Source organism: Protobothrops mucrosquamatus, unplaced genomic scaffold (genome assembly GCF_001527695.2).
Source record: "Protobothrops mucrosquamatus isolate PMUCROS unplaced genomic scaffold, P.Mucros_1.0 scaffold2, whole genome shotgun sequence".
NCBI classification, from domain to species: Eukaryota; Metazoa; Chordata; class Lepidosauria; order Squamata; family Viperidae; genus Protobothrops; species Protobothrops mucrosquamatus.
In genome coordinates, this window is record NW_015386389.1 from 2,059,158 (window position 1) to 2,086,513 (window position 27,356).

General features: G+C 44.3%; 2 protein-coding genes across 2 annotated transcripts in view; both read left to right on the forward strand.

Annotated features, from left to right (window-relative positions):
• Positions 1 to 25,526, forward strand: part of MYCBP2 (MYC binding protein 2) — a 145,303-nt gene extending 119,777 nt beyond the window's left edge. Inside the window, 21 exon segments of the mRNA XM_029287366.1 lie at positions 1,305 to 1,465; positions 3,816 to 3,972; positions 4,309 to 4,533; positions 5,067 to 5,132; positions 6,189 to 6,428; positions 7,140 to 7,238; positions 8,915 to 8,995; positions 10,352 to 10,618; positions 10,712 to 10,995; positions 11,160 to 11,256; positions 11,383 to 11,502; positions 11,725 to 11,826; positions 13,081 to 13,209; positions 14,406 to 14,538; positions 16,362 to 16,465; positions 17,608 to 17,799; positions 20,367 to 20,474; positions 21,244 to 21,453; positions 22,912 to 23,019; positions 23,262 to 23,427; positions 25,411 to 25,526. Of these exon segments, the coding sequence (XP_029143199.1) occupies positions 1,305 to 1,465; positions 3,816 to 3,972; positions 4,309 to 4,533; positions 5,067 to 5,132; positions 6,189 to 6,428; positions 7,140 to 7,238; positions 8,915 to 8,995; positions 10,352 to 10,618; positions 10,712 to 10,995; positions 11,160 to 11,256; positions 11,383 to 11,502; positions 11,725 to 11,826; positions 13,081 to 13,209; positions 14,406 to 14,538; positions 16,362 to 16,465; positions 17,608 to 17,799; positions 20,367 to 20,474; positions 21,244 to 21,453; positions 22,912 to 23,019; positions 23,262 to 23,427; positions 25,411 to 25,526 (3,165 nt within the window).
• An 844-nt stretch (positions 25,527 to 26,370) lies between these two features.
• FBXL3 (F-box and leucine rich repeat protein 3) overlaps positions 26,371 to 27,356 on the forward strand; it is a 14,958-nt gene continuing 13,972 nt past the window's right edge. The window contains exon 1 of the mRNA XM_015832325.1: positions 26,371 to 26,751. Coding sequence (XP_015687811.1) covers positions 26,371 to 26,751 — 381 coding nt within the window. The remainder of the gene's footprint in view (positions 26,752 to 27,356) is intronic.

Consider the following 27,356-nt stretch of genomic DNA (forward strand, 5'->3'; position numbering starts at 1 on the left):
TAAAAAAAAAGATGTGGTAGTTTAGCAAGTGAAACAGTAATGAAGGCATTTCTTATTCTTGAGAGAAATCATGAAATACAGACCACAGTACAGTTAGTCTTCATTTTAAAAATTTTTTTTTATTAATTTTCCAATGTTACAATTATATCTTTGAAAAGCAACGTGGTGTCTGAGTTACTATAATTCCATTACTTACAAATATTATTAATACAAATTTCCAGCTATTACAGCCAATGTTTCCTCTCTTTCCCCCCCTTAACACATACTGTCTCTTGTTTAAATTAGGATACTTCTTATTCTATCCATCAGCTACTTAACAGCTTTCTTACATTTATCAATAATTTTATATGCCTTATTTATTTTAACATTCCATCTTTTGGACCATCAATAACCTTATAAATTTTCCCAGCTTTAATTTTGCGTTGATTATCATTTCCAAATTTTTAAATGACCCCAATTCCCTTTGTCACAATTCCCCCCAACATCTAGTGTTCCGGATACATATCTTATCTATCTCACTTCTATATCACCTTACAATCACAATTGAGCCCAAAATTTATTTTGCTAAGTGAGAAATTTGTTAAGTGAATTTTAACCCATTTTACGTGGGGTTTTTTGCCACATTTGTTAAGCGAATCGCTTCAACTGCTAAATGAATAACACGGCTGTTAAGTAAATCTGGTTTCCCCATTGACCTGGCTTGTCAGAAGGTCACAAAAGGAGGTCACATGACCCCGGGATGATGCTAATGGTCATAAGTATGAATCAGTTGCCAAGCACCCAAATGTAAAGCGTGTGACCATGGAGATGCCGCAGTGGTAGTTTTAAGTGTGAAAAACGGTCATAAGTCACTTTTTCCAGTGCCGTTGTAACTGCGAACGGTCACCAAACAAACTGCTGTAAGTCGAGGACTATCTGTTTTTCTCTCAGGTTTTTCAAGATGATGGATCTTTTTAAGAATGTTGACTCAGAATCATCATTCTAGATCATTAGCTTTTCTTCAGCGCATTCCCCTTGTGCTAGAAAATCTTTACAAAGCAGGGTTTTTAAATTTAATTTTTTTTCTTTTAGGTTTGAATAGTTTTTGCCCCGTGTGCTGCTTTCGTAGGTTATTTAAGGTTTGGATTTGTCTTATTTAGCTTGCTGTCCTTTGATACGGATCTTATTACTGTTTTCTGAAGTTTGCCCCGCTGCTCTACAGCTTTGTGTGTTTGTGTGTCTCAAAGTCTCCTTGGGGGAAACCACAGTGTGGAACGGCGTTAAATAACTAATTCAATGCTACCTTGTGTTTGCTTGATGTGCAGGAAAAGGACACGCGGGTTTGTGAGCATCCGTTGTCGGACATTGTGATTGCTGGAGAAGCCGCACATCCGCTCCCTCACACTTTTCACCGTCTGCTGCAGACCATCTCGGACCTGATGATGTTGCTGCCGAGCGGAAGTTCATTACAGCAGATGGCTCTGAGGTGGGCTTTCCCAGATGCAGGCGGGTTCCGGACACAGGGAAGCTCTGGGACCCAGAAAACGCTTCAGGGCAGAGCCAAAATTTCTCCAGGAAAACATGACTGTGGTGGTGGTTGCTAGGAAGGAATTTGGACCGTGTCCGGGTCTTTGTGTGCAGGATCTCCCAACTTCCATAGTTGGCCTTGGTGGGCATAGTCAGGCTGGAGATGGATTATCTCAGAAGGCTTCTCCTGGAACCCAGCGCTCCATTGGAGATCACATAATTATTCTGACGGCACTGCATGGTTATTCAGTTTGACCCCTTTGGAGTCCATTGCTGGAGGTTTACTGGTGGGAAGGGGGTCCAAGAGCTGCCTAAAAGAGCATCTAACCCACCCCCCTTATCTTTGAAAGCATCATAAATTCCCCCAGTTGTGCTATCAGAATTTGTTATCCCATTGGCTGAATTTCAGCAGTGCCCTTCCAGACATTTTATTTTATTATTTTATTTTATTTTAGTTATTATGTTATTTTATTAGTCAAGGCCGTGGTTTTCCCAGCTGCAATGTATGGCTGTGAAAGTTGGACCATAAGAAAGGCTGAGCGCCAAAAAATTGAGGCCTTTGAACTATGGTGCTGGAGAAGACTCTTGCGAGTCCCCTGGACTGCAAGGCGATCAAACCGGTCAGTCCTAGAGGAGATCAACCCTGACTGCTCCTTAGAAAGCCAGATCCTGAAGTTGAAACTCAAGTACTTTGGCCACCTAATGAGAAGGAAGGACTCACTGGAGAAGGGCCTAATGCTGGGAAAAATTGAGGGCAATAGAAGAAGGGGACGGCAGAGAATGAGGTGGCTGGATGGAGTCACTGAAGCAGGAGGCGTGAGCTTAAATGGACTCCAGAAGATGGTAGAGGACAGGAAGGCCTGGAGGAACGTTGTCCATGGGGTCGCGATGGGTCGGACACAATTTCGCAACTAATAACAACAACAATTATTTTATTTTATTCTATTCTATTTTATTTTATTATTTTACTATATTATTTTACTTTACTTTATTTTATTATGTTATTTTATTATGTTATTTTATTTTATTATTATTCGTTTATTATTATTATTTTATTTATTTGCAGCCCATGTCACCACAAAGAGACTTTTGGGAAGAATTTGCTTAGCAACAGAATCTCAGTTTGCTTCCATCAGGCCACCTTATTTTATTCCCACCCTTTAGAGGGAGGAGGGAAAACACTGCAAAAAAAAAAAACCTGAGCATTTTGCTACTCACAAGTCTACTTGCAATCTGGGCAGAATATGGGCAGGCTGAGGGTTGAGTTTTTAGTTGCCAGGTGCTCTCTGAATTCACTTCTCTTCCTGCAGGTGTTTCAGTGTGGAGGGGTTAGTATAAGTGTGTTCTCCTTATATGTAGTATGTGTAGAAGCACGTGAGCTTAACATGCAGCACCATAGAGTTTGCTCCTAGCAGAGGCCTCTTTGCCCTTTCCAAATGTTCCTGGACGCTGCCATGATAGAGAATGTGGGCATCTCAGGATTGAATTCTTAGGTGCCAGGTGGCCTCTGAACTCGCTTCTCTTCCTGCAGACTTTTCGATGCCTGTCCAAGCAATCTCATCAGTGCAGGGTGGAGAGAAGCTGTTATAGGTGGGAGCTGGTATTGGCTCTTGTTGGATTGGTCGTGTTTATCTGGTGCTGGTTTCTGTTGATCTGGCCCTTGATCGATAGCTCTGTGGAAGGAAAGGCGTATCTTTCGAAGCTTTGAACTGAAAAATGGAATCATTATGACAGTGGTGGCAAACCTGTGGCATGGGTGCCAGAGGCGGCACTCAGAACCCTCTCTGTGGGCACACAGGCCATGCCCCGGAAATGGCAACCGTCCCTCTTCAACCAGCTGCCCACTAACTGGCCGAGGTCTCACATGGCCGGATGCATCCCAGCACCCATGCACTCGCTGGCCTCTGTGTGCAGGGGCCGATGGTGTCAGGCAGCGGCCCCGCCGGCCCCTGCCTCGCCTTTCCCTATAACAATGGCAGCCCCGCCCTGCCTTGCCTTGCCTCGCCTCACCCCACAAGATGAGCCTCCTGCCCACTGTCCCACCTGCCAGAGACCCTCTGGATCTCCCCCAACCCTGCCCAGCCCCCACAGACATCCCTCCCCACGAGCAACATCAAGGTGATCAAGCCCACCTTGGCCACTCCCACCCAATCTGCCATGACCACCACAGCCACGCCCATCCAGTGGGCCACGCCCATCCAGTGGGCCACGCCCATCTGGCACCCGGCAATAAGTGAGTTTTGGGTTGCAGTTTGGGCACTCGGTCTCTAAAAGGTTCGCCATCACTGCATTATGACCTTGTTTTTCAGATGCTGGAGCCTCAAATTCAAGCAATCCGACCATCAGTTTTTGCATCAGAGCAACGTCTTTCATCACATCAACAACATTCTCTCCAAATCTGATGATGGTGACAGCGAGGAGAGCTTCAGCATTAGCGTCCAGTCTGGCTTTGAAGCTTTGAATCAGGCAAGTCGCTTTTTCTGGCTTACTGTGACAGCAGCCAGTGAGAATCCAAAGAATACTTGGCCAAAATGGATTCCTTGAATGGGTGATTTCTAGCGTAAAGAATGTTTGGGAAATGTTTGGTTTGGTTCCATCTGGGTATATCTAGCAAATTGCGAAATTGAGCAGCAAAAAGTTTGCCCAGACCAATTTTAAAGGAATAAACGAAAGGGGTGTGGGGGTGCATGGGGCATATTCAGTATTGTTGATCTCAGGTCTGCATTTTAAATTAAATACTTTATTAAATTAATTTAAACCACAATAGTGTGTTTTGACTGTGAAATTTGTTTGTGTTAATAGGAATCATGTATAGTAGTCTGCCTGAAGGACTTAACTAACATCGTTGATATAAAAACTTCAAGCCGACCAGCCATGATTGGTAGTTTGACAGATGGGTCAACGGAAACCTTCTGGGAATCAGGCGACGAAGACAAAAATAAAACCAAAAACATTACAATTAATTGTATGAAAGGAATTAACGCCCACTATGTGTCTGTTCATGTTGACAATTCACGAGACCTCGGGGTAAGCACTGTTTTCAATCAAGGAAGAGTAATGTTGACATGCCCCATTGGACATTAGAGGGTGAATGAATGATAAAGCCATAGATCTGGAAAAGCAAGGCAGATCAAGGTTTTGTTATAAATCCATATATAAGCCAGATGGCAAGGATATAATGCGGAAAAATGATTGTGTGATAAAAATACTTGAAGCAATCTTTTTTTTAATCTGGTGGTGGGGGTTTTTTTGGCTGTCTTTTTTTTTCATGTTTGGGTCAGTGTTGACTCCTAGTGATTGTTTGAACAGTTTTCTTGGTAAGATTTCAGAAGTGATTTGCAATTGCATGTTTCCCAGGGCTGAGAAAGATGGACTGGCCCAATTGGCTGCTTAACTACAATGGGATTAGAACTCACAGCCTACCAATTTCTAGTCTGGTACCATAACTATTATGCCAAACTAGATCTAATCTCTGTGCCTCTCTCTTATTTTAAACTGTTGATATCAAAAGCAATTTTAATGCTTGATTTTTATTTTTTATTTCATAATGTAACCTCTAGAATAAAGTGACTTCAATGACCTTTTTGACTGGAAAAACAGTTGAAGATCTTTGCAGAATAAAACAGGTAGTTTACCTATGCTATTATGAGTAATAATCAAGCATCTTAATATTTAAAATTTATGTATCTAACATTCTGTTTAATGAACTTTTCTTAATTGAGAACTTGGACATCATTTCATTACTCTTTATTATATTGAAAGAAAGAAAAAATACAAGATCTCTCCCCTTGTATCTAATAGTCTGTCTTTGTTCTAAAATGTTAGTGGCTGCAAAGGTAATGTACTATTCTAGATTGAACTGTCCAGCTTTGTGTAGTTGGAGGAAAGGATAACATTGTTTTGATTGAAAGCTGATTTGCTTTTGTATTTTTCCACTGTTTGCTTTCAAGTAAATGCTTTATACAAAGCAATTATCACATGTTTTAGCCTCAACTAATCCTGTAATTTGAAGTTAAGTTACACCCAAACACTGCAGTGACTGGGGTTTGGGTGTAACTTAACTTCAAATCTGGCCGCAGAAATTGGGCTATCCACTAGATCAGTGGTGGCGAACCTATGGCACGGGTGCCAGATGTGGCACTCAGAGCCCTCTCTGTGGGCACGCACGCCATCGTCCCAGTCCTAGGCCTTCAGCTGGGTTTTATAAAACCTTTTCGCTTTAGGCCTCCGCTGCCATGTGCAAAAAAAAAAAAAAAAAAGGTTCAATCAGTCAATTTCAACTTCTCGTGGGAAAAAAAAGATCTTGCAAAGTTGGAATTGATTGATTGAACTTTTTAGTCCCACCCAGTCTGCCGTTACCACCGCAGCTGTGCCCACCCAATGGGCCACACCCACCCAATGGGCCACATCCACCCGGCACCCGACGATGCATAAGTGGGTTTTGGGTTGCAATTTGGGCACTCGGTCTCTAAAAGATCCGCCATCACTGCACTAGATGGTAGCAGAGATAGAGAAACTCTGCATAAGTATTTGTGGCCATCTAGTGGTCATACATATTTTTCTAAGTCAGACCTTGCAGCCTTACTCAGGTTAATTTTGATTTTTGAACCATTCTGCTTGAAAGTTATGCAGTTATGTTTCTGCTGTCTACACCAGCTTGCTTTTCTATTCTTGTGTTTTAGGTTGACTTGGACTCGAGACATATTGGTTGGGTAACTAGTGAACTTCCCGGTGGAGAAAATCACATCCTCAAAATTGAGTTAAAGGGGCCAGAAAATACCCTCCGCGTTCGGCAGGTGAAAGTGCTCGGTTGGAAAGATGGAGAAAGCATCAAAATAGCCGGCCAGATCTCAGCAAGTGTTGCTCAACAAAGGAGCTGTGAAGCTGAGACGCTGCGAGTTTTCAGGCTTATCACATCACAGGTGAGGGGTGGGAGAAGCAACAAACACAACACTCAAGCCTCCATAAAGCAAGATTGTCCTCTGTGTAGGCAGAAATGGCGTGGGAATCCCGTCTTCGTTTTTCACATTTCTTTTGCCCCTTCCTAAAGTTATGCCTCGAGTTGTGAAAAGGAGAAAAATCCACAAGTTAAAATGATGCCCCCAAATACAGGTCGGTGGTGGAGTTTAATTTAGAGGCGTTCCATTTGAATATGCACATGTCCATCTGAGTTCCTTGGAAAAAAATGGACAGTTCGTGCTGTATATTGTGATGTTGACTTACACTTGATTCCGCTGCTTCCTGATTTACTTAAATCTCTAAAACGGTTTCCGCTTTGGATGTCTGTTCCCCAATTCCCTCTTCACCATTTTCCATCTTCCTCTTGACTAGATAATGTGTGATATCTCTTCTCAGCTTTAAACGACTGCATGAGAGTAGAATGTGCACGTTTTAATGCAGGGTTCTGCACCAGGCAGTATCTGACAATAGGAATCTGGAATTTGTGGTATTAGTTTTGTATTAGTTACTCCCAGGGCTGTCCTCTTGACAACAAACATTGTATAAAGTAATATGTTTCATAGTTTATTTTTTTTTCAGATCAGTAATCAAATTGCTAATATTGCTGCCTAAAAGAAAAAAAAAGAAATAGCACATCTGTCTTATTCCAGGATTTTGTTTACCCTCTGAAACAGGTCTTTGGCAAACTCATATCTGGAGATGCTGAGCCGACTCCAGAACAGGAAGAAAAGGCTTTGCTTTCTTCACCCGAAGGAGAAGAAAAAGTACACAATGTATTTATTTATGTTCTACAATTACCAAGATTTTTTTTTAATCTCCCAATGCAAGTTGGTTCAGATCTTGAACTGTCCATCTGGGACTGCGTTCCCTTTAGCCGACAGTCTGGATCGTTCAGAAACGAGGCTTTTAACCTTTAGTCATATCGAATGATGGCTTAACGGCCGGCGCCCCAGTCATTGATTGGAATCCCTGAAATGGCACCCTGCTCAGAGGGAAGCTTAGCTCAGGCGTGTGGTTGTTGTTGTTGTTGCCACACTGCTTGGTACTTAAAGAGACGTTAACCGTAGGCTTAGAGGTCACCGCAGGACGAACTTGATAAGTCTCCATGCTGGGACACCTTGAGGAGCATTTTCACATCTGCCAAAAAAAAAAAATTTTTTTCTTGAATTTCCTATCGAAATATAAACACACAAAGCTGTCATAGTCCTGGAAGAAAAGGAAAAATCCCTGAGATCAAATCTTCTGTACCGTTCTTGTTTGTAAAATAGTCAGCATAGTGCTTGCTAGGGAATTGGGGCAACCACTGCTTAAGGTGTGTTTGCTTCCAACCTGACACCGAAGGGCCAGCTTGTGCCTCCTGCTACAGACTCCCACAGCCAACTTCTCTTGTCTTAGGAAGGTTAAATCATGATATTCCAGTGGTAATCAGGTTAGAAATTATTCTCCACAATATTCTGGCTTCGCTGTTGATTCTCGGAGGGTGCCACTATGTAATTTTTTTTTTTTAATTAGGAAAAATCTCGCTGTCAGGCCTGCCCCAGTCTGATCCCTTAGGGCAGGGGTAGGCAACCTTGGCTCTTTTATGACTCGTGGACTTCAACTCCCAGAATTCCTGAACCAGCATGGCTCAGCTTGGAAACTCTCCCTTTCCCCTCAGCATGGCTGGCTCAGGAATTCTGGGAGTTGAAGTCCATGAGTCATAAAAGAGCCAAGGTTGCCTACCCCTGCCTTAGGGGAAAAACCCTCGACTCCATTTGGTTGAAGTGAAAGCTACTTTTATTAAGAGATGCTAGTTGCAGTAAAGTCAGGCGGAATCTGAGTTTCCTGTGCATCAATATTGTCCCTCCCCATGACCAGTCCAAATCGAACCAGTGTGATGCCGCCAGGATGTTTTAGGAATGCTGAGGTGTTTGGGCTGGTAACTTTCCACACTCAGGGCAGATGGCCTTGGAGATGGCTTAGCACGAACCGGTTCCATATTGATCTACTTTTCTTCAGCTGTCATTCCTCCCTCCCGAATTCCCACACAAACATACCTACAGTTTTATTGCCCATTTGTCATCCCCCCACACCCATCGCTGTCCCCTAGTCCTTTGATGACAGGATGCCAGCCTGGCGCCAAGCTGAAGATGGTGGACCTGACATTCACTTCCAGGTGAGGATGAACCAGGTCTCACCTGCCTAAGGGTAAGGAATCCATCATGCTGCAGCTGGAAAACCAGTATTGTCAGGAATTCAGCTATTTGAAAAGGTCTTAGGAGATTTAAGGCTTATAGTCCCTTTGGAAATATGATTACGTCCTAATTTTTCAATTGATTGACATTAGCTAGATTCTTTATGTCACTTAATAACCAAAACTTGCATTGGAAACAAAGCAAAACTGTCTCAAATTTTTAATCAGAATGTGAAACGTGTGATCATTCTAAACAATATCGTATTCCTTTTCAAGGCAACTTCAGATGCAGACCTGAAAGAACACATGGTTGGAATCATATTCAGCAGGAGTAAACTCACGAATTTGCAAAAGCAGGTTTGTCCCTTAGAACATTTTGTAAAGCTGGTTTTCTTCCACTACATTGTGCATGTGATCTCCAGCTTAAGAATAAAAGATTCCTTACGCTAAGTGATCAAGTCGCTCGGGAAAGGAGGGGGACCCTGTCAGTTAGGAACTTGTCAGCGCCCCCAAACCTATAAAAATGGTGGACTTACAATTCTACCGGCAAGGGAAGATATAATGCTTGATTTCCAGTGTAAAGATTAAAATGGACCCATCCTGAGTTTCCACAGTGAACGTCAATAAACTTGTGGCGGTCGTGTGCACAGAATGAAGTAGACTGGTATGCACAAGATACTTAATATATTCACTTAACAGGAGACACAATGTACCCGTATGTATTTGTGAGTTGAGAAGCATCTGGGACAGGAGTGGGGGATGTTAGAATCCATATGACAAGCAGGAATAAAGTCTTCCCTCCCATACATGTGCAGACTTGTGAATCATCCAGGTTGTCCCAAAGGTGCTTTTCCAAAACACAACAGGACTTTTTTCTCTCCTCCCCCCCCCCCCCCCGCCCAACAACCAAATGACAGCAAAGAATATAAATCCTTCCATTTCCCACCACTCAGTTAGAACTGAAGAAATTTCTTGAATGAGAAGTTAAATGTTTTCAAGGAAAAAACCCAAGAAAGTCCAGTTTAGGTAAAATGCGTTTGGGACATTTCAATGGCTTTACCTTGGCAGCAATTCCCAGCATAGTGAAATGCAATCCATCCCTTCTTTTGAGGGGAGGGGGTGATTTGGGCAAGATGTATCATTCACCTTGCAAGAAGAGCTACTTCTATTTATATTTGTCCTAAGGGTTTCAGGTCTACCACTTGTAGTATGTGAATTCATTTAAGCACTCTGTGCGGTAGATTTAAGTCTCAATTCAGCCTCATATTTCCTTGAACTTTAATGGATTATCTGTACTAAACATCAGTGTTATTGAAAAGACATGCAGTCTTGTTCAGGGGCACCCAACTCCCAGTCCATGGACCAGCACCTGGCTGCAGCATGCCAGAAACCAGGCCAAAGCAAAGCCCCAGCCACGGGATGCAGGCAGCACTCGAAACCACACCACCTCCGGTCCGCGGGAAAACCTCTCTCTACAGAACTGATCCCTGGTGCCCCAAAGGTTGGGGGCCGCTGGTTTAGGTCAGGGGTCTCCAACCGTGGCCATTTTAAGACTTGTGGATTTCAACTCCCAGAATTCCTCAGCCAGCTTTGGCTGGCTGAGGAATTCTGGGAGTTGAAGTCCACAAGTCTTAAAGTGGCCAAGGTTGGAGACCCCTGGTTTAGGGGGTCTGAGTACAGTTTAATTTCCTCTGAACCTCTATTTGTGATTAGGTCTGTGCTCATATCGTGCAAGCCATCCGCATGGAAGCCACGCGTGTCCGAGAAGAATGGGAACATGCCATCTCTAGCAAGGAGAACGCCAACTCCCAGCCCAACGATGAGGACGCCTCTTCGGATGCCTACTGCTTCGAGCTGCTGTCCATGGTGCTGGCCCTGAGCGGCTCCAATGTAGGGCGCCAGTACTTGGCCCAGCAGCTGACCCTGCTGCAGGATCTCTTCTCCCTGCTGCACACGGCTTCTCCCAGAGTCCAGAGGCAGGTTAGTATTGAAAAGGAGACTCCTTTTCCGGTTGCAGGATGACTGGCTCCCGAGCCACGTTTGGCCGCTAACCTCTGTGGGTGCCCCTTTCAGGTCACCTCCTTACTGAGACGGGTCCTGCCGGAAGTCACTCCCAGTCGCTTGGCCAGTGTCATTGGGGTCAAAGCCCTGCCTCCAGCAGATATCAGCGATATCATCCACTCCACGGAGAAGGGAGACTGGAACAAGCTGGGCATTCTGGACATGTTCCTGGGCTGTATTGCCAAAGCGCTCACTGTTCAGCTCAAGGCCAAAGGCACCACCATAACGGGCACGGCGGGCACGGTAGCCGGGAAAGGCGTTACGACCGTCACTTTGCCAATGATTTTCAATTCCAGGTTGGTGGCAGTTAACACAGTTTCCCATAGTCCACAAGGCTTTTTTTTGGTAAAGATTCGTGCCGACTCCCCTTTGAGATGACCTTCACAGCTGTGTTCCTAAAATGTGCTTCAAAAGTGCTGTCCGTTCTCATTTTATTTTTTTTTTATTTTTCTCCCTCTAGTTACCTTAGACGAGGTGAAAGCCACTGGTGGATGAAGGGCTCGACTCCGACGCAGATTTCAGAAATCATTATTAAGCTCATAAAAGACATGGCAGCTGTAAGCTTTCATTATCTTCATATACCTCTTCTGCTCTGTGGTTCACCCAAAGCAGTAGACTTTAGCATTTTTCCTCTTTGTGCGAAACATATTCATACTTGTGGTCTCAACTGCTTCCTTGTGCAGGGTCACCTGTCTGAAGCTTGGTCTCGCGTGACAAAAAATGCCATTGCTGAAACAATCATTGCTTTGACCAAAATGGAGGAAGAATTCAGATCCCCCGTGCGCTGCATCGCCACAACTCGGGTAAGAAAGTTGCCTTGCCCGTTACCTCTGCTGGCATCCACCTTCTTTACTAATGATTATTCTTATTCGTTTTATAATTTACAAAGATAATATTACTAATAAACCCATACATTATCAAGATCTACTCTGATTGGAAGAGAACCCAAGCCCCAGTCAATCGATTACATAAGCAATTGCACCAACCCTTACGTTGCTAAATGAGCCTGTCCTTCCTTCCTGCAGCTGTGGCTGGCCCTGGCCTCCCTCTGTGTCCTTGACCAGGATCATGTTGACCGCCTCTCTTCTGGAAGATGGATGGGTAAAGATGGACAGCAGAAACAGATGGTGAGGAATAAGTGCAAAAAAAAAAAAGAGGTGCTCACAGTGTATCTTTCAGAGTTAGTCCCCCTATCTTTTGAGATATTGGATGTTTCTCAGTAAAGGGAATGTGATGTTCTTTGCTTCTGTGTTATGTTGCAGAGTGCAAATGTATCTTGTGTTTGGGAAAGCAAAGGTACAGAGTACAGAGAAGAGCAACAAAGATGATTAGGGTACTGGAGGCTAAAACATATAAGGAACGGTTGCTGGAATTGGGTATGTCTAGTTCAGGGGTAGGCAACCTTGGCTCTTTTATGACTCGTGGACTTCAACTCCCAGAATTCCTGAGCCAGCTATGCTGGCTCAGGAATTCTGGGAGTTGAAGTCCACGAGTCATAAAAGAGCCAAGGTTGCCTACCCCTGGTGTAGTTTAATGAAGAGAAGGACGAGGGGGGACATGATAGCAGTGTTCCAATATCTCAAGGGCTGCCACAAAGAAGAGGGAGTCAAGCTATTCTCCAAAGCACCTGAAGGTAGGAAAAGAAGCAACGGGTGGAAACTAATCAAGGAGAGAAGCAACTTAGAACTAAGGAGAAACTTCCTGACAGAACAATTAACCAGTGGAACAACCTGCCTCCAGAAGCGGTGAATGCACCAACACTGGAGGTTTTTAAGAAGAAACTGGACAGCCATTTGTCCGAAATGGTATAGGGTTTCCTGCCTGAGCAGGGGGTTGGACTAGATGACCTCCAAGGTCCCTTCCAACTTTATCATTATTATTATTACATATCAGCTTGAGCCGGTTGACTGAGGCTGATCTTCCCAAGCTGAGTAGAGAGTTGGGCCTGGTTAGCACTTGGGTGGGACACCAGGAAGCAGCCCTAGATGGAGGAAGCTGAGAAAAAAAAAATGGAAGGGATGCCAGCTATAAACAATCCACAGAGAAGAAACGAGTTTGTTTGTAATTTATTTCATGAGCTGATGAAGCCTGGGAAGGAGAAATTTAAAATGCTCAAAATGTTTGTTTGCCGTCGCCAATAAGGGAGGGGTGGACATTCCTACCACGGTTTCCAAAATCCTCTACCTTTCCCTCAATTCTTACATGAAAAGTCCTTCTGGAGGTGTCAGTTTCTCAGGAAAATTAAGGAGAGAGAAAAATCCTAGAAGGATGCAGCAATGAACCACGTATTGTGCTTAGAGAAAAAGTCAACAGGAAACAAGCTCAACTCTTAAGTAAAGACTTTCCTAACCTTAGATTGATCTTTTTAAAAAATCTTTCAGCCGATGTGTGATAACCATGATGATGGAGAAACGGCGGCCATTATCTTATGCAACGTCTGCGGGAATCTCTGCACAGACTGTGATCGATTCCTCCATCTTCATCGGCGAACAAAGTCACATCAGCGACAGGTGACGTATGACTCAGGCTTCCCAACTCTCTTGGGGGGAAAAAAATCATACTTAAAATTCCCCTTTTTAAAAGATGGCATCCAAGTTCATAATTCGTCATCTCCTAGTCACATGAGAAAAGGTTAAGAATAGGAATTTGCTTTTGTCAATCTGTGGTGATATATCCTCACCCCAGATAGGCAGAGAAAGCCTGAACCAGTGTCAGGGCTTGGATGGAGGACAGAAGCTGAGATTAAACCCTCTCAAATAAAATTACCTAATGACTTGATTTGATTTATTATTTTATTTTACTTTATTTTATTTTATTAAGTTATTTTATTATTTTACTATATTATTTTTATTTTATTATGTTATTTTATTATGTTATTTTATTATGTTATTTTATTATTATTATTATTATTATTATTATTATTATTATTTTATTATTTTATTATTATTTATTTTATTTACTTGCAGCCCAAGTCACCACAAAGAGACTTTTGGGGAGAATTTGGTTAGCAACAGAATCTCAGTTTGCTTCCATCAGGCCACCTTATTTTATTCCCACCCTTTAGAGGGAGGAGGGAAAACACTGCAAAAAAAAAACCCTGAGCATTTTGCTACTCACAAGTTTACTTGCAATCTGGGCAGAATATGGGCAGGCTGAGGGTTGAGTTTTTAGTTGCCAGGTGGTCTCTGAACTCACTTTTCTTCCTGCAGGTGTTTCAGTGTGGAGGGGTTAGTATAAGAGTGTGTTCTCCTTATATGTAGTGTGTGCAGAAGCATGTGAGCTTAACATGCAGCACCATATAGTTTGCTCCTAGCAGAGGCCTCTTTGCCCTTTCCAAATGTTTTTGGACGCTGCCATGATAGAGAATGTGGGCAGCTCAGGGTTGAATTCTTGGATGCCAGGTGGTCTCTGAACTCGCTTCTCTTCCTGCAGACCTTTCAATGCCTGTCCAAGCAAGGTCATCAGCGCAGGGTGGAGAAGAGCTCTTATAGGTGGGAGCCGGTATTGGCTCTGGTGGNAGATAGATAGATAGATAGATAGATAGATAGATAGATAGATAGATAGATAGATAGATAGATAGATAGATAGATAGATAGATAGATAGATAGATAGATAGATAGATAGATAGATAGATAGATAGATGTGTATTTATATCATCTAGGCTCCCTAATTACAAATCTTAACATGTGTTTGGCATACCCAACAGGTGTTCAAAGAAGAAGAAGAAGCTATCAAAGTAGATCTCCATGAAGGCTGTGGTAGGACTAAACTCTTCTGGTTGATGGCACTAGCCGATTCTAAAACCATGAAGGCTATGGTGGAATTCAGAGAACATACCGGTAAAATTTATTTTTAATTAAAGTTTTATTTTTATCACTTGAATGGTGGCAATGTAAAATACATTCAGCATTCTGAGTGTGTGTCATACAATGCTCATTCATTCATTCATTCATTCATTCATTCATTCATTCATTCATTCATTCATACATGTAGAAGTATTTTGAGCACTCAGCTCAATGAGATATCTGATGATTTACATCCCTTAGTTCTGGAGATGCGGGAAACAACATATTAGCTTGCAAAATATTTTCTAGATTGAAGATCCTGGCTTGCATAGAATAACACAAGCAGAGTTGGAAAAATACTGGTTCAGGCACACTGATCAAAATGGGTCTTTGCGCTTACATCATGAACTTGACTGAAATTGGAATCTAGTTTGCAGCTTCTCTTTCTCCCTTAACTGGTCTCTCTTAACATCTGCCTGGCTGATTCCATTCTGCAGAAATACACACATTCTCAGGTCCTTCAGTTAAACCATGTCATCTATTGGGACCCTGAAAATGTTCATTCTCTGTAGCAGGATTTGTCCTCTGGAAGAAAGTCACCCTCAAGATCTGGTCCCACTCTGCTGTTTTTTAGCCAAGCCATTGAGATTTGGCTTTTCACCCAGGTCTTTAGCAAGGGAGAGTAGCACTCTGGCTTCTTCATATTTGTCTTTTTTTTTTAAAGCTTTACCTTTGGTTTTATTGATTGGATTGTAACCTCTTTGTCTGATTGTTGTGAGTTTCCCAGAGTCATTGAGAATTGGGTGGCATACAAGTTCAAATAATAATTATACTACTTCAGTGCAGAAATGATGCCCGATGGGTGATTTTTGCCCAGCACCTCACGTACTATACAGTAGTGGCCAAAATTGTGGAAACCTCTTAGGAAAAGTGTACAGTAGAAATGCCACCTTTGGTTAAGTTTCCACCAATTTGTCTTCTAATTTCTTTATAACTGTAGCCTTGTTCACTTAATCATACTATTTTACATCGTTTTTTGGGCAGCCAGTCAACTCTTTGCACCATTACCTTAATTTTATTATGTTTTACAAGCTCACTAAATGAAAGAAAAAGAAAAAAACACCAACTTGATAGTGATCACATAACACACTGACAAATGTCCTCCTCTCAGCTTCAATACAGGACATCAATCACTGAATCTTACTGTGATCTGATTGGCTCATTGCCAAAACAAGATGATACCCGATTGGCTCTCTAAACGCTCACGCTCATTGGCTACAATCAGATGAAGGAAAGCTACCTGATATCAACCTAAGCAAGTTGTGCTTCCCTTTTCTGACTATTTGGCTATATCTTTTCATAGAATACAGTACAGATAATTGGACAAACTACGTTGCATTACATTCTTGATTAAATTATCTTTCCATTGATATATAATTTTACGATATTACTCAAAACAAAGTGGTATTATTAGCCATCAAACCTCAAAAATACACTTTGGCCACTACTGTATGTATGAAAGCAAATCAGAAAAGTACAGTGTGTAAATTCCCTTCTTGCAGAATTTTCCCAGGGAGTCCTGTTTTGATGCACAGACCATTTCAGGATCTGTCTCTTGACACCTCTGGTTCCAGAGGACCTGGCAAGTAGACCCTGTCTCTGTACCAAAAAACCTGTAAAGCTGCTGCCGTTCCTCATTAGGCCAAGCCATTTTTTTTTGTCCTGCTAGATGCTTCAGTTTTTCAGGGCCTGCCTTGTCTTGGTACCGCAGAGCCACGGCTGCTGGGTGGATCCTTTGCTCGTGGCAGAATGGTTCATATTTGCCTGATTGATAATACAGAAGTTTTGTTTTGTTTTTCTTTCTGGTTTGGATGTAGGCAAGCCCACCACAAGCAGCTGCGAAGTATGTCGTTTCTGCGGCTGCCGAAACGGAACAGAATTATCGGCTGTCGGCAGTGTCTGTTCAGATGCGGACTGCCAGGTCTGTACACCCAAACTCTGAGCAACTCTTAGAATGTCCGAAACAAACTACTTGGAACTTGTGAATGTCACTCAGGAGTGGCATCCCTAAGAGGATAGCTCAACTGGGCCAGTTCTGGGTGAAGCTACAAGCAAGCACCCAGCAAGGAATGGGCAGAGCACGGCCAGCAGCCGTCCTCTGAGGGTTCCCCTATAGATGTTGGCCAAAGATAACCAAAGCAGGACAGGACCCCTCGGCATTCCTGCTGCTCTTCATCCTCCTGCCCATTCAAATGCCAATTCAAAGAAAAAAGATTTTCCTTATGAGCATCAGACATCAGTCTTAAGCAGCTTTGGGTACAATGGACAAAGTTTTTGTTCAGACTTTCCTTCAGTGGACTAATGCAGGGGTAGGCAACCTTGGCTCTTTTATGACTCGTGGACTTTCAACTCCCAGAATTCCTGAGCCAGCATAGCTGGCTCAGGAATTCTGGGAGTTGAAAGTCCACGAGTCATAAAACAGCCAAGGTTGCCTACCTCTGGACTAATGTCTGCTGAAAGTAGAGATTGTATTGCCTGTTTATGGGGCACGATGGCTCAGTGGTTAAAGAGTGCTGAGCTTGTCAGCTGGAAAGCTGACAGCCTGGGTTCGAAACCCAAGCGCCATTCAACAGGGTGAGCTTCCTTCCTCACTCTAGCGCCTGCCCATCTAGCGGTTCAAAAGTATGCAAATGCGAGTAGATAAATAGGTGGGTAGGTGGGAAGGCAGTGGTGTTCCCTGCACCTTTAGCATATACCTACGCTGGCCACCTGGCCACAAAAAATGTCTTCAGACAACACTGGCTCCCTCAGCCAAGAAACAGATGAGCACTGCCCACTACAGCTGGACACAAGTGGGCAGGGAAACCTTTTACCTTTACCTGCAGATTGATGCAAATTTAGAGTTTGCAGACCCTCCCCCTCAACGCTGCCAGACGTGGGCTCCCTTGCCTGTTCAAAAGACCTGTTTCTGACTGAGGGGAAAAAGAGAATTGCTTCAGTAGGCAGAAGAGCAGTTCTGCCATTCCTACCACGACATTCATTTTTAAGATTGCTACGTTTTTTTGTTGTTTTTTTGATCCCCTGCAAAGAACATTGATGGAGTTGTTGCTCATCCTTTCCTAGGAATATGCTAAGCTCGCCTGCAGCAAAACTCACCCTTGCGGCCATCCTTGCGGTGGAGTCAGGAACGAAGGGCAGTGCTTGCCCTGCCTGCATGGCTGCGACAAGAGCACCCCCACCGTCCTGAAGCAAGACGCCGACGACATGTGCATGATTTGCTTCACGGAAGCCCTTTCAGCAGCTCCCGCCGTTCAGGTGTGCTACTCTCTCTTAAACCAACCCCGGGTCCCAGCAAGTCTGGGCAAAGAGGTCCAACTGTTTGTTTTTTTTTCATTTCTTCTGGTAGTATCGATATTCATATGCATCTGTGAATTGGAACTATTGGTGGGTCTTAACGTTGTTTAGCTGGACTCTGGCACGTTTGGTGTTCCATTTTTTAAAACAAAATATTTTATTTGGCATGAAGAGTAGAGTAAGCATTTAAAAACATTTAAAATAAGTGCCAGGGGACCTGAAATTAGAACTGAGGATCTCTGGGGGATACTATGACTTTGTAACATCCCCTTTTCGACAAGACCTGACTTTGCTAAACATCATGTAAATGTGAGCGCGGGTTACCAGCAGCACGTGCACAGAAAGCAGACCAACAGGGTCAGTAGCTATGAACACTGGCTAATGTGAATCTTAAAACAGACCCGTTCGCTGCACAGAATGAGAATCATCTTGGTGGCCAAACAGACCTCATGCTGTAATCACCATTTGGGGACCTGGTGGTTTCATGGCAGGGCTCTGCAGGGACTCTCAGGCCTGGCTAGGACTTGAAGGTCCCTTCCCAGGGCTCCTTATAGGGAACTGGAAGCAGAATTGCCACTTCCTCCAGAGCCATATGGGGTTGGAAAACGATGACAGGGGAAGAAATTGAGAGACAAATAACACTTGCTTTGGGTCAAATGTGCCAAAGTGGTGCTTAGCCATCAGAGCTAGGAAGTTGCCTAGCTAGCAAAATAAAAAAAACAAAACAAAAATAAGACAAACCATTGCTAAGCTGGTTTTTGTGGACAGAAATTCATTGAAGACCTTGAGCATAAATTACAGCTAAGCTCTGCCTTGCAGGGACCACGTGAACGGATTTGATGGAAAGGAGAAGGCAGTTTTCCTCTGATCCTACTGCCAACCGCTCTCTTGATTTTACTACGAGGGTGGGAGGGCATCGATTCATCCTCTCGATTCACTCTTAAGGGTGGCGAGGGCACCAGTGAAGTCACTACCAACTGCAGACATGGTGTAGCAGCTCAAGCCACATTCCACTAAATCAGAGGGGATACACGCACCGCTGTGCTGATCAACTTCCAAGCCTGGTTTAATAGGGTCCATTGCTTTTCCCCCAGGATCATCTTCATCTGGTCTCCTGATTTTTCCCGTTATATTTCAATATTCCACTTCAATAATTTTAATCCTGAATTAGGTGCAAAAAGCAATGTGAAAATAAAGCTTGAAGTGGGATTAAGCAAACTACCACTTTCATTGGAAAGTGAGAAAGGTACCTGTAGGGACTGCCTGTGCTGGACCGGTAATGTAATCACCTGCCCAGAGCATGTATTAGCTATAAGAACTGTATGTTAGAATGTTTGGCATTTAAAGGGTTAAGCGCTGTCTCAAGAGATGGCTTATGGGTAATGTAGTTTTAGCTGTTCAGTGAATCCTATGTTAACAAGTCAGTGGGAGGGGCTACTAAGTTCATCACAGGATATCCTGGCTACCTGCCAGCTTGTAAAAGAAGCCTTTATGAAGAAAGACACGAGGTGGTATGTCCCGTAAGAGCCATGGGGTGAGTTCACCATCAATCTTTCACCGTGATGGTCCAAACAAGATTTATGCTTTAATCCTGTTTTTCTCAATCAGATAAGCACCAAAGAATGTGATAATATTAGATCGTTTATTCGTCAGGAATCTCAAACAATAACTTACAGTCAAGAAGAGTTCTTCTGATGAACATATCATGACCTTCTCCATTCTTTTGGGTGAAAGATTGATGGTGAACTCACCCCATGGCTCTTATGGGACATATCACCTCGTGTCTTTCTTCACAAAGGCTTCTTTTACAAGCTGGCACATAGCCAGGATATCCTGTGATGAACTTAGTAGCCCCTCCCACTGACTTGTTAACATAGGATTCACTGAACAGCTAAAACTGCATTACCCATTAGCCATCTCTTAAGGAGACAGTATTTGACCCTTTGAATGCCAAACATTCTAACATACAATTTCTTATAGCTAATACATGCTCTGGATAGGTGATTACATTACCGGTCCAGCACACTGCCACAAGTACCTCATCAAAGACCAGATTCTAGCCAAAATGTGGTTTTACCGGATTAAAGTCAGAAATCATGGGGAGCATCCACCCTGGTTAAACGTAGTACTTGCAGGTAACTGCTGAGGAGTATGACAGAGCTCACAAACACATCATTTTCCTTCCTTCCAACCGATTCTACTCATACATATCAGCCACCACATTCCTTATCACAACCTTGAGTTCACTATGCTTAAATTGTCCAACATGCCGGTTCAGGATGGTTATTTCAGGGGACTCAAATAATTGTGGTTAGATACAACACCAAATCTGTTTATGAATTCCAAATCAGGGCTGACGTAACATGGAAATCAGACCCCTTTGATTTTTCAACAAATCGTGGCTGCTAAGAGACAACATAGTTGTTAAAAAAAACCTTGCAATTAGAGAAAGTTAAGGGAATGTTGAGCTTTGGTGGATCTGTCAAGGAGTATCCGTGCAAATTATTCATAGTTCTTACTTTCTCCAGCTGGACTGTAGCCATATATTCCACTTGCAATGCTGCTGCCGGGTCCTAGAAAACCGATGGCTTGGCCCCCGCATTACTTTTGGGTTCATGTCCTGCCCCATTTGCAAGGTAAGTTACAGAGTCGAGAGTTTCTTTTATGCATCTGGTAATTTACACTGAAGGAGACACTTCTGTCACCGTTGAATATTGATTGATAATCTTCATGAATTAGAAGTCTGAGTTTTGGAAGAAGGAAAAAAAAAAAAGAACTGCATGTGTTTTCCATTGGCTTTCATAGGGATCAATTACCTGCAAATATTTTTCCTTACTTTTAGCTAAAATATTTACTTTACTTGTATTCCATATTTAGGATGTTTGGCAACTGGCTCATATTTATGACTGGTTGCATATCCCATGGTCACGTGACTGCAGTTTGTGACATTTTTTGTTTGCCAGTTTTGGAGAGGGAGGGGAAATGCCCATTAGGGAGAATGGGTTTGCACTGAAGACGTGACTTGCTTAACAAATAGTCATAATTGGGTCCTATTACATGGCGGCCTCAATTTATGACAACCAAAACTCCGGTCCTAATTGCATTGGCCTGTCTTGTCTTTCAAACTCTTCACAGAAGGATCGTTTACTCAGTGTTTCTCAACCTTGACAATTTTAAGGCATGTGGACTTCAACTCCCAGAATTCCACAGCCAGCATTGCTGGCTGTGGAATTCTGGGAGTTGAAGTCCACATGCCTTAAAATTGTCAAGGTTGAGAAACACTGGTACATGAACTGACTAGTTGTCACTTGTTTCTATACCAAGCAAACTAGGATCTCTTTTGCTTTTTGCCCGGTAAACCGTGATTTGTGGCTTACTGCTTCTTTCCTTTTTTTAACACAACAGAACAAAATAAACCACTTGGTATTAAAGGACTTACTTGATCCAATCAAAGAACTCTATGAGGATGTGAAGAGGAAAGCCCTAATGAGGCTGGAATATGAAGGGCTGCACAAGAGCGAAGCCATCACAACACCTGGAGTTCGGTTTTATAATGACCCTGCTGGCTTTGCCATGAACAGATACGCATATTATGTTTGCTACAAATGCAAGAAGGTATGATCCAGATTCAGATGGCGGACGTGAGATGTGTGTTTCAACGTGACTGATAAATAGGGACATGCCATTTCCTGACTATATATTGAGCCACATATTTTTAGATGATAACACTAGGATTGCTCCAAGCAAGTTATACTTGACCACAAGTATATTTAAAAAAAAAATCATAATTCCGCTATTGTGTTTTTATACCAGCTATTTTTTCAATCCAGCTATCTCACGAAAATTGAAGGAGAGTTGAACTATCAGTGTTTTGGTAGTGATGCTCAGGCTAGATCAGTGATGGTGAACCTTTTAGAGACCGAGTGCCCAAAAACTGGCCCCGCCCCTGCCCCACCACCTGCCCCGCCCCGCCCCACCTCCTGCCACGCCCCCACTCCGCCCCACCCTGCCTGCCCGCAGGGCCACTCACCGCCTCCAGGGCCCGCCGATCACCCAGGCAGCTCAGCAGTGCCATGGCGGCCACACCCTTTGCCCGCACCCCGCAGCATCAACTGTGCACGTTGGGGCGTGAGGGCAGAGTCTTGTCTACGCTGCCTGGCTGCCATGTCCTTGGCTGCGCTGCTCCGTGTGGGCCATGCTCGGGGGCGACTCTCCTCCAGGGGGGTTGCTGGAGAGGAGGGAGTCGCGGGGGGAGGCAAGGCTGGGGAAACGGCACATGTGCCCACAGAGAGGGCTCCGAGTGCCACCTCTGGCACCTATGCCATAAGTTCACCACCACTGGGCTAGATAGCTAACAACCAAAGTGGGGGTGACTTATTTCTCAACTTTCAGTTTACAGACTCTTGCTTTCAAGAACCACTTTTTCCCTTTCCTCTCTTTACTTTCTAAATTTTCTTGCATCTTCTTACAAAATGGCCTTTCTTCCCCTCTTCCTTTATTCAGTATCTTTTCAGTTCCTAAGACCTTTGCTCTTTTCTTCTTTTCTCCAGGTGCTTCCACCTGCCCTAGCAGCTTAGCCTAACCAAGTCCCTCCTTTAACAGTCTTTAAGGTGGTTCATCACAGCTACTCCCAGAAGCTTTGCTGTTAGAGTCACACATAGTTGGAATACATTTGGAATTAGAACATCTTTCAAATGGATACATCCTAATGCCCTTTCTATTATTTGATTCACATGTTTCACATGTAATAGGTATAACTTCCCATTACTCTGTGTTGAAAGCATTTCCTTCAAAAGCCATGACACCTTTATAGTTCATTACTGACCCAATTTCATAATAGATCCATTCAAAGTGGAGTTTTGAAACAAAAAAAATGTTTTTGTACTGGATACTAATGAAAATCCTTCATTCATACTCCCCTTGCTTCCCCCCCCTTAAAGCAGATAATAGCTGGAAACCCAAAATAGTGTAATTAAGATGTCATTGGAGGCCTGTTAACTATTTCACGGACTCCCCGTTTTCTGGAAGTTGGTGCAGTGGTGCTCAGCTTTTCTTCTTGGTTTCCTCCTCCAGGCTTATTTTGGTGGAGAAGCCCGTTGTGATGCTGAAGCTGGACAAGGAGACGATTACGACCCCCGGGAGCTCATCTGCGGCGCCTGCTCTGATGTATCGAGAGCTCAGGTAGCGAAGCTTTTTCCTTCTGCCATTTCAGTGACATGTTCAATAAATCAGGGGTCTCCATCCAACCTTGGCAATTTTAAGGCTTGTGGACCTCAACTCCCAGAATCAAGACAGCTCAGCAGTTGTCAAAGTTGGAGATCCCTGCAATAGATCATGCATCTTCATATATCTTAAATAAGAAGAGTCAGCGTTCACGCTCTTCAGCTTAAGCTGTGGTTTTTTTATCCTTTTCCCCTCCACAGATGTGTCCCAAACATGGTACAGATTTTCTAGAGTACAAATGCCGCTACTGTTGTTCGGTGGCTGTTTTCTTTTGTTTCGGGACCACCCATTTTTGCAATGCTTGTCACGACGACTTCCAGCGAATGACAAGTATTTCGAAAGAGGAGCTTCCTCACTGCCCTGCAGGTAATGATTTAAAGTGTCATTAAATTATATTTCTGGGTAGTTTGTGAGTTGTCTTTGACCACTGTCAATTGCAGTGGTGTTCTTCCAGATGGGGTTTGGAAGCCTTAAAATAAACTTAGATTAGTTTTGCCTAAGAATTTCCAGTGTAGGTCACAGTAGATCAGTTACATTCAGCTGTGCATGTGAAATTGCATACATTGTGAGAAGAAAAAATATTAATAGGCTTATGAAACAAAGTCAGTTGCAATGGTCTAACTGTGTACCATGGCATTAAAGGGCTCATTTTTGTAATCTGCATGGTAAAACTACACCAGGCCAAATAGAACTAGGGAAAAAAACGTGATTAAATCCCAGGCAGACCACAAATTCTATTGCTAAGTGAGACATTTGTTGAGTTATGCCCCATTTGCCACAGTTAAGTGAATCAGTGCAGTTGTTTAGTAAAACGGTTGCTAAGTGAATCTGGCTTCCCCATTGACTTTGCTTGTCAGGAGGTTGCAAAAGGTGATCAAATGACCACCAGGACACGGCAACAATCATAAATATGAGTCAATCTGAATTTTGATCATGTGACCATGGGGATGCCCAAACAGTTGTTTGAAAAACAGTCATAAGTCACTTTTTTCAGTGCCATTGCAACTTCAAATGGTCACTAAAGAACTAAGTCTAGTCCAGGGGTAGTCAACCTTGGCTCTTTTATGACTCGTGGACTTCAACTCCCAGAATTCCTGAGTCAGCATAGCTGACTCAGGAATTCTGGGAGTTGAAGTCCACGAGTCATAAAAGAGCCAAGGTTGACTACCCCTGGTCTAGTCCTTTTCTCCATCTGGAGTAAAAAAAGAAAAGAGCAAAGGTCTTAGGAACTAAAAAGATACTAAATAAAGGAGGAGGGCAAGAAAAGTCATCTGTTTAAGAAGATGCAAGAAAATTTAGAAACTACCACCTGTATTATGACCCCAAAATAACCCCAAAATTAGGCTCACAAGACCGAAGTGCATAGAAGCCCTTTATTTTTATTATTATTTATAAAGTTGATTGGCCACCCATTTTACCACCAGGTAATTCTGGGCAGTTTATAATCCTAATTACGTATAATTAATAATTATATTATTTTCATTATATTATAAAATTGTAAGTACATTATACAAATTATATTTGGATATACAAATTATAAATAAAAATATTTTTTTAAAAAACATTCTAAATAACAAACCTAAATAATAATTTATAAAGTTTATTGGTCACCCATTTTACCACCAGATTAACTCTGGGCAGCTTGTAATCATAATAATTATGGATGGTTATTAATCATTATATTGTTTTCATTATATTATAAGTACATTACACAAATTATATTTGGATATACCAATACAAACTATAAATAAAAATATTTAGAAAAATATTATAATCTATAAAATGTATTGGCTTCCCATTTTACCACCAGGTAACTCCGGGCAGCTTGTAATCGTAATAATTATGGATGGTTATTAATAATCATATTATTTTCATTATATTATAAAGACATTATACAGATTATATTTGGATATACCAATACAAATTATAAATAAAAATATTTAGAAAAATATTATAATCTATAAAATGTATTGGCCTCCCATTTTACCACCAGGTAACTCCGGGCAGCTTGTAATCGTAATAATTATGGATGGTTATTAATAATCATATTATTTTCATTATATTATAAAGACATTATACAAGATTATATTTGGATATACCAATACAAATTATAAATAAATAAAATATTTTTTTAAAAAAAACGTTATACATAACGAACCTAAATAATAATTTAACTTTTCATAAAGATCCTCCTCCTTAGAGGTCCAGGAAACCCTCCTAATACGTCTCTTCCTGGCGATGCAGCTGGGTCGGGCCCGGGGAGGGAAGCCGACGGGGGGACAGCCCAGACGGGAAGGAAGCCCCGTTGACGGCCGGCTTGGCCTCCCTCTCTCCCCTTCTCCCTCTCAGGTCCCAAGAGCAAGCAGCTGGAAGGCGCCGAGTGTCCGCTCCACGTCGTCCACCCGCCCACCGGCGAGGAGTTCGCGCTGGGCTGCGGCGTCTGCAGAAACGCGCACACCTTCTAGCCGCCGCGGACCGACGGAAACCAGGCCGGGACCATTTGGCCAGCACGGCGCCGGGGCCTGCCGCGCCCCCGAGCTCAGCCTCTGAGGCGCTTGCATGCGGCTAACGATGCGCATCGCCCCCGGGGGCCTGGCCGAGCAGGCGCTCCGGAGGCCGCTGACTTCGCCCGTTTCTCCTCCTCCTCCTCCTCCTCCTCCTCCTGAATGCCGGACAGTGGCTGCCGCGGGCAGGACTAGGGCGGGAGGCCAGGCAGCGGCGGGATCCCCCCTCCCTCCCCCCCCCGTTCGGGCTCAGCCGCAGCCCTCGATGTCAACCACTCTGGGTCGCGCTGTGTAGATCTATATATGTATATGTATTATATGCATATATATATATATGTGCGCCGTGTCAATGTCTGTCCCGCCTCGAAGTCCTGGATTGTAAACGGCGGGCTTCCTTTCCTCCCCGCTGGGGCTCCGGGGGGCGCCGTCCGGCCGAAGTGCACTTCCGAAGGCGCCTCCCCCGCCCAGCAGCGTCGCCCAAGGGAATGTAGCCTCAATAAAGCCACGCGGGGCCTTTTCCTACTTAAGACTCCTGAGGAGAATTTTTGCCGGGGGCAGAGGGAGAGGGGTGGACTGCGCATGCGCCGCGCCGCCTTCCGCCATCTTGACCGGCGCGAAGTAAACAAGGCGGCGAGTGCGGTCGGAGGGGGGGGGCTGGGGGGGAAAACTCGTGGCAAGCGGCGGCCTCGTTGAGACGGACGCGTCCTTCCCCTCCTTCATGGGGCGCTGGGGGAGAAGGAGGCAGCCGAAGCCGTGGCGCCCGGGGTAGGGCTGGCAGCGGGGTGAGTGGGGGGGAGGTGTTGCCATGGCGACTAGGGAAAGGAGCGGCGGCGTTGGAGGCCTTTCCTCAGGCCGCCGCCGCCGAGACGACCCCGGGAGCACGAAGCGGACGGCGAGGCGAGCGGCCGACCCCGAAGGCGGAGGCAAGCGACGGGAGCTGCCCGGGCTGGACTGGGCCTCGCTGCTGCCGGAGGTGCTGCTGCGCGTCTTCCAGCACCTGCCGTTGCTGGACCGCGCGCGCGCCTCGCAGGTTTGCCGCGGCTGGCAACGAGCCTTCCACCTGCCGGAGCTGTGGCGCCGCTTCGAGTTCGAGCTGGGCCAGCCCGGCGTCGCAGCCACCCACCCGGAGCTCATCAAGCAGATCCTCAAGCGCCACGCCGGACACCTGCAGTACGTCAGCTTCAAGGTGAGCCCAGGCGGGGGGGGGGGTGGCCCGGCCCTTCTGGCCTCTGCGCGGCTAGCTGTCCGAGGGCCCCAAATGCGAGGGGGGGTGCCTTGTCTAGTGAGGACTAGGGGTGAACTGTTAGCAGTATTCCAGTATTTGAGGGAGGAGGGAGTCGAGCTATTCTCCAAAGCGCCTGAAGGCAGGACAAGAAGCAACGGATGGAAACTAACCAAAGAGAGAAGCAACCTCGAACTAAGGAGAAATTTCCTGACAGAAGAATTAACCAGTGGAACGTCTTGCCTCCGGAAGTTGTGGGTGCTCCATCACCGGAGGCTTTTAAAGAGACTGGACAGCCACTTGTCTGAAATGGTATAGGCCAGGGGTTCTCAACCTTTTTAATGCTGTGACCCCAACCGGTCGTAAGTCAAGGACTAAACCGGTTGTAAGTCGAGGACTAAACCGGTCGTAAGTCGAGGACTAAACCGGTCGTAAGTCGAGGACTACCCAACCGGTCGTAAGTCGAGGACTTTCCCTGCCCGGGAGCGCCGCGCATGCGTGGTTCCGCCCCCTGCGCCGGCCGAGGCGTAGCTGGCAAGCGGCAGAGACGGAGCAGGCCGACCACCAGC